Source organism: Sinocyclocheilus anshuiensis, unplaced genomic scaffold, assembly GCF_001515605.1.
Source record: "Sinocyclocheilus anshuiensis isolate Anshui unplaced genomic scaffold, SAMN03320099.WGS_v1.1 scaffold235, whole genome shotgun sequence".
Taxonomy (NCBI): domain Eukaryota; kingdom Metazoa; phylum Chordata; class Actinopteri; order Cypriniformes; family Cyprinidae; genus Sinocyclocheilus; species Sinocyclocheilus anshuiensis.
Window position 1 is genome coordinate 1,005,353 of NW_015552562.1, and position 7,850 is coordinate 1,013,202.

The 7,850-nt window shown below is 37.6% G+C and overlaps 1 protein-coding gene across 1 annotated transcript in view; it reads right to left on the reverse strand.

Moving 5' to 3' along the window:
* The window catches only part of glra1 (glycine receptor, alpha 1), a 60,533-nt gene extending 53,671 nt beyond the window's left edge, over positions 1-6,862 (reverse strand). Inside the window, exon 1 of the mRNA XM_016455460.1 lies at positions 6,071-6,862. Coding sequence (XP_016310946.1) covers positions 6,071-6,117 — 47 coding nt within the window. The 5' untranslated portion in view covers positions 6,118-6,862. The remainder of the gene's footprint in view (positions 1-6,070) is intronic.
* Between the last annotated feature and the right edge of the window lie 988 nt (positions 6,863-7,850).

A 7,850-nucleotide genomic window follows, 5' to 3' on the forward strand; every position in this document is an offset into this window, starting at 1 on the left:
GACGTAAATTACGTGATATTAGTTTGAACGTCTGCCGCTGCGCTGATAATGTACCTAGTAGTTATGATGAGTAGCGATATTGAATATTTGATCGCCAGCAGATTTACCAAGCTGTCATTCAAACAGTATATTTACAAATTTAGGGAAAACAGCTTAGTCGTGTAAATTACGTGCTATTAGTTTGAACGTCTCCCGCTGCGCTGATAATGAAGTACTTATGAGTAGCGAGATATTGAATATTTGATTGCTAACAGATTTACCAAGCTGTCATTCAAACAGTATATATACAAACTAAAAATAAAGGGAGAACACGACTAAGCTGGATATAGGCTAACATTACAGCAGTCGGCTCTTTTAACACAGACTTTTAAGAAGGGATGGATGTTTGCTTCAAGTGATAGGCCAGGTAAGTTAAATTATATTATCTTGCTGTATGTATGTCGTTTTCTTTACGTTTTCTACCAAAAAGCCATTTTAAAATGGTTAAGCAAATAATAATGATAATAATCGTCAGGGATCCCCAGGCCAATACAATTAGTGTGCCTTCTCTATTTTAAAGCCCACGAGCCGCCACTGGTCTTTTTAGCCATAGTGAAAGCAACAATAATTTATTTTCGAGATCTGAGGTATCTAAAGCAAACTTGTACGTTAAAACTGTGAACTCGCTGCGAACCAACACGTGTATTCCATAACAAAGATGGTATCAGTCACTCACTCGCTCAAAACTGTTCAGTCCATTCACATTTGAATCATCTATTTTCCGCACTTTTCTTTTCTTCACACTCGCCATGTTTTTGCTGTCACATCATATCTACACTGGACATGACAAAGCATTGCAAATCATTTGAACTTTGTGTCAGTACGTTATAAATAGAACGAGTCAGCAGTTTACTGTCGGGGATTTCTCGTGTCGCGTGACTCGTGCCGCATCCAGTGTAGACAGCATCACTGATTATAATGGGTTCTATTGTATTTTGTTGCGTCGTGCCGCTCGCGTCCGGTGTAGACACAATATGTTAATGTCGCTTTCTGATGCTGCGTTTGAATTTTCATGCCACATTATTTGAAATTAGTGCGGGCCAAACATTTTTCTCTCACGGGCCGCCTATTGAGGAACCCTGCAATAGGATTTCAGCACTACGTGCTTGAACCCCTAATAATAAATGCTTCTTGAGCAGCAAATCATCATATTAGAATGATTGCTGAAGGATCATGTGACATTGAATACTGGAGTAAAGGCTTTGTATCACAGTAATAAATTACATTTTAAAATGCATGCTAATAGAAAAGTTATTTTAAATTGTAATATTTCATAGTATTTCTGTTTTTATAATCCAAAGCTAATTTACCCAAAACAAAAAAAGGAGACAGCAGACCCAATTTATTTTTTGTACTGAAGTCAAATGTTTACATATATATAATATAAATAAAACGTGTGAATTTGCTCATTGTGAGAAACACATTCCTTTGTGTTTACTGTAAAATGTTGCAATGCAAACATAACAAGATTAGTCACAGCGTGCCAGATTATCGAGTCTCTTCCAGAGCCATTCTCTGTCACTATAGACTCTTTACATAAACGCGCCATTGAAAAAATCTTCGTGACAGTGTGAAATCTGAGGATACAGTCTCTATTAGTTTTGCTTCCCTGCATATACATCTCATCGCAACCATAGCTGACAAAGGACGGAGTAAGCTAGATACATAATGTGGGTTTTAGACTGCGTCTTTAGTAATTAATGGTTTCACTAATCAAGGCAGCGCTGAACAAATGAACCTTGATCGATGCTGGCTATGGCAGTGGAGAGGGCCTGATCTTTCTGCTGATGCAGCAGGAACCAAAGCAGAGCATCCTGCCAGAAAATATATGCAAACAACCCAGAGACCTGCATACTTTAATGTGAGCATCCAATCATTAGCCCTAAGTGTAGCTCATTATGTTCTTAGGACCACTGATGTACACAATCCTTATTGATCTTGTAACACTCAAGAAATCAAAGGCCTCTCTGGCACCAAAATGCAATTTCTTCAAGCCGCTCTTTATTTGTCAGTGTGGTTACAGAACTGAAGGACAGAAGAGAACATATCGCAATAAGCCCAAAAGTACTTGATCTTCAAATATTTTGCACATATAAAACAGACCTCTATAAATACAAAAAAGGTGGTGGATCCAAAACCAAAATGAGTATGGCTAGTGACGTGTCAGTGCTATTTGTGGCACGATCTTGTCTTTTGATTATTAATGATGCATTATGAGTAAAAATAATGTTTACAGAGATGACTATTTACAGGCTTTATCTTCAGACATTGAGCTATCCATCCTTCCTCTCATTTACTTCCACTTTTAATGGGAAAATCAGTAAAAAGCTATAGAGCAGAGCACAAAATTGAGAGCATATATGCATCTGCTTGTTTCAATGCTGTCATTACCTGTGCATATATAATTACCAGAGAGACCAAAACTAAACTCTGATACTAATCTCTATTAGCAGATATTAACCCTTGAGGCAAGTGCAATTTTTAATCGCTGAGCTTTTAGCAGCAATTTAACAGAAAAAGAATATGCCGTAATGTCCCAAAACAATGCAACTACACTTTCAAAGTGAGTGCAGGGCACATCTGGGTCTTCATGCAAACCAGAGGAGATGACACTGTAAAAAATAAAAAATAAAAAATAAAATAAAAATGATACAGGGAACAGAGCGTCACTGGCACAGCACTACAAAGAGAAGTCCTTGCTTGGGTTCATTTTATATTTTTTCTGACTCAGCTTGAACATAACCTACAAACCAAGCATTTATTTATTTATTTTTATTTTTATGAAATTTGATAACATACATATTTTACTTTTATTTATTTTGTACTGAAATTAGTTTCTTTAGTCTTTTTAGAATATTAAATATTGTATTATATTTTTAATTGTAAATATTAAATTATTATATTTTTAGTATATTATATAGTATATTATTAAATGAATTTAGAGTATTTTGTATTATTAGGACATCTTCTCAAATCTTCTTATATCTTGTAATATTTTAAGTAGCTATTTTGTAATATGTTGCTTTCGTTAGGCTAAATTGGGGATTATTTGTTTTTGTCTTAAACCAATTAATATAGATGTTACCACAAGAAGCACGTTTTTCACAGTGCATATAAACTACATGCACGCCGCTGCCTCTGCCGTTAATTGGATTAGCCATTCATGGCTTTACCTGCATATTTTAGCGTGATGACATAACATCCTGTCTGCTTTATTCATGTGCTGTATTTTAACAGCTATGCCTCAGTGACATGCAAACGGCAGCCTCTCACGTGACAATTCCTGCATGGAAAATGCGCAGGCTAATATGGAAATCAATTAGAGAGATGCAATTCATAGAGCAAATTATGTTTGTGTACAATTTGTATTCGTCAGTGGCATTAGCATTGACAGAGTGTTCAATGTCTAGTAATAAGTCTGCATGTGAAATTAGGTTGGGGTGTAGGCTGAGACGGGGAAAGAGATATCAATTAACAGGCTCTGCAAAGTTCAGCAGCAAGAGCTGAGACTGCAATATCCTGATTCTAGTTCATTAACTAAACACTGGCCATAGAATGCAAAATAATTTCTGCAAACCACCGGCTAGATAAGGTGAATCCTTTTGTGATACAGTTATTGTTAAAGGATTCTTACATTTGAGATAATCAGCAGCATTACGATAGAATAATCCGTATGTGGACCATTAACCTAGAGCCTGAAATTGCATCTATCAAATCAAGTGTTCCTTTTTAATTAAACTGTAATAATGAATAAATCTGCATAAACATGCTGTAAGATTTTTAGAGGCCTACACTTACTTGTCATACAGCTGTACAACTGTCATTTAACACATTGTTCCTTGAATTAATGAATGAAAATGATGGATAGATAGAATAGAAATGGATTAGAAATGGACAGATAGAATGGATGATAGATGGATAAATAAATACTATTTTAACGATTATAAATATTTAATTACATTTTTTAATCACAATGCACATTTGCCATAATATCCTCATTTAGAGTGCGAATTATTAAGGGTTAGAGGTTCTAACCCAATAATTAAAGGGTTAGTTCACCCAAAAATGAGAATTCTGTCATTAATTACTAGAGGTCAACCGATGTATCGGTTTTGCCGATTAATCGGCACCGACAGTTGATTGCTGGAACTAGCGGTTATCGACAAAAATCCATGCCGATAGTTTTCCGGGTTGCGTCCATTTCTGGAGTGGCTGAGAGGGGTCTGCTGTCATTATACAGTGCGAGAGCGGCCTCTAGTGGTTGAAATCACTGACAGCACATGCTATTTGTTTAGACACGTGATACTGCACGCTGAACAGAGCGGGAAACTTCAGACGCAGATTTAAAGGGTTAGTTCACCGCAAAATGAAAATTATGCTGCGTTTCACTCACCCCTGAAGCATCCTAGGTGTATATGACTTTCTTCTTTCAGACGAATCCAGTCGGAGTTATATTAAAAATTGTCTTTGATCTTTCAAGCTCTATTGTTGCACTCAGCGGGTGTTGCATTCCTTCTGTTCAAAAGACATGAAATAAAAAGCACCCTTCCACAAAAAAAAGTGTCTCACTCACGGCTCCGGGGGGTGAACAAAGGCCTCCTGTAGCGAATCGATGCGTTTTTGTAAGAAAAATATCCATATTCAAAACGTAATAATCACTTGAATCTAGCTTGCGCTCACTGTTGTAAACAGAAGCCTTCAGAACACAAATTAAGATATTTTTGATGAGTTCTGAGAGCTCTCTGACCCTCCCATAGACAGCAATGTAATTACCGTCCCATAGACAGAAATGTAATTACCGTCACGCAGATACGTTGTTTTTGTTCAAATCAAAGCGTAAACACCATAGAAAACGTATCTGCGTGACGCAGCTGACACAGAATAGCATACGCTGTTTACGTTCAGTGGATATTCTCCAAAATGGCACCAGGGTGACGCGGAGGAGACGAGTTTTCTTTTCTTTGCGTACAAAAAGTATTCTCGTAGCTTCGTAAAATTATGGTTGAACCCCTGATGTCACATGGAATATTTTACCGATCTCCTTGCTACGTTTCTGGACCTTGATCGTGGTAATTACATTGCTGTCTATGGGAGAGCTCTCAGAACTCATCAAAAATATCTTAATTTGTGTTCCGAAGATGAACGGAGGTCTTACGGGTTTAGAACGACATGAGGGTGAGTAATGACAGATTTTTCATTTTTGGGTGAACTAACCCTTTAAGACTTGACCCCCAAAGAAAAAGGTTGGATATTAAAAGTAGGTACTGTTTTTACATAATTATATATTTTAACATCGTTTTCAAATAATATTTCATCAACAACAAAAGTTCGCAACACGCGCTAAATGTATGCTCAAAATCGCCGCTCCGCTATGACGTAACCATAGCAACAGCTTCCCGATCGTTGTCTACCGCCAACAAAACATATTGTCATTATTTATCACGATTTACACATTATTATAGATTTACACATCACAAACACATTACAAAAATAATGTTAGTGTTTTGTCGTTGAGACAGTTGATTATAACTGCGCTAGTGTTGACAAAAAGACCATTTGAGCAGCGCAAGGCGAACATTATTGACAGAAATGACTATTTATTAAAAATAAATCTGTACATAATTCTGCTGAAACAACCTTTTTAATAACACTAACCCCCATTCATTACAAGCAGTGAGTTGCCTTCATATGCCTGTTGATAACTTCCTATTCGTCGAATCGCCACTAGTGTTCGCTGTTTAGCCTGTTTTAAAGGGAATCCTTGCCATTTCTGACTCGGATAGCTGAATGACACGGAATTATGACTTGGTTTGTTTTTAATTAGCAGACAAGAGATTACAGTAGATGAATTAGCAGGCCAACTAGTCAATCATTACTACTACTTGAAATGGTCGTACCTATTTTCCTAAATACAACATTCTCAGCAAAAGTAAAGAAACCACCTATATCCACAGGAAACAAGAGAACAAATAGCATGCTAGAGTAAAAAAAAGTAACAAGCACTCTTGCATCAAAACAGCGCGATACGTACCTGAAAAATACAATAGTTTCCCACAAATAAATCCCGAGTGCGAACATTGTGTCAGGTTGGAGATGAGTGGATGTAGTTCGCTACAGCTCAGTGCACCCTACAATTCCTTCTTCTCTCACTTCTGAGGTGAACAATTCGTCCTTTGCTTGTTTCGGATTCCAAAAAAGGCCAAACAAATCTCAAGAGCATGCAGACGAGCTGGTCATCTTCCCGACAGAGGCTGTGTAGGTGAAGCGGAGCTCCTGTTTCACGCGGGTTGCGGAATTTGCAGGTGGAAGAAACAGCGCTGTGGAAAAATAAACTCGATGAGATAAATTCAGATGTTCATTCCCGACGATCCATAGCAGCATTAGATGCAAGACTATTCAAAGATGCTCCATCGCAAACATTCAAAACAACCGAAACTATGCACTATATCTCCTCGGAGCGCCGGAATGTCTCCAAAGTCATTGGGAAGATATACATACGCGTCTGCTCTTTTCCTCCACGCTCCTTTTTACGCGCATCCCAATGAAGAAATGTGCCGCTTTCGAGCCACGCGTTAGTTTTAGCTACCTCTGGCTGAGGTAGTCTGATTTAGTACGTACTTGTTTCCCAGGGGTGAATTGTTATTGCTGCATGAAGCTACTTCCATTGTCTGGTCCAGTTAGGAGACCCTGCTCATTTTAGGTTTCAACGTTTTTCTTGAATCCTCGTCGGAAAAGCCCAAACGTTGATATTTCGGCACACAGAGCCTGTTCCATCGCTCATAAACCCCTCAGCCGCACAGTATTTCTTGCTGCAGTCATTTACTAAACTCAAAAAGCACCTCACACACTCTCAACACACGCCCACATGCTGCTGTCATTGGTCTGAATGGCACTCCAGACAAATGCCTCCTCCTCGGATTGGAGATGGGCACTGCCATATGTTGGACTTTGAGGGCTACGCTGTTTTGGGGCAGTATATGTACACTGTAACTGATTTTTGTAATTTGAACAGTATTATAATGTAATATGTACAGTAAGATACTGTAAAATGTGTATACAGTATTTTACTGTAAACCGCAAAGGATTATGGGAAAATATACAGTCACTACTGTATTTCCTCACTACTGTAAATCCATTTACAGTAGTGAACTTGCCCGCGAAAAACTGAGCAATGGCAAGGGAGTTATTTTTTTGACTGGTGGAAGTGGCTGTAAAAGGACAAAAGAGAAATACACCTTAACTCGACGAAAGGTTAGTATATTATTTCTGTTTTATGCAAAACTGCGATACTGTAAATAAAACACAGTAAAGACATTACTGTACTGTAAATGCAATTACAGTACTAATACTGTAAACATTTTTACAGTAAATTTACTGGCATCCAGCTGCCAGTAAGTTACAGTAAAATTTACAGCAACCTATTTACAGTGTATTTACGTATGGCAGTTTTCAGAAACATACTACAAAAAGACATTGGATGGCAGAGAGCTGCAGTGCCTATAACTCTGTTCGGGGCACTAGGGCATTTCTTACCAACCAATTACGATGTTTATTAGATTGTTGAAGAGATAGACTGTAGCCTACCTAAAAAGGAACAAGTTTTTGTTTGTTTATTTTTACTCAACACTAAAATCTTGGCAACAAAAGTATAATCAACAACACATTTTTAACCATTTTTATTCATTCACCTTTTGTATGGTCTGTCAAAAGGTTACACTGAAATCATCAATATCCTTTTCAGCAAAATATAAACTACAACAATTATGAAACAAAAACAAGTACTAAAACTGAGGGGGGGAAATAAACACGTG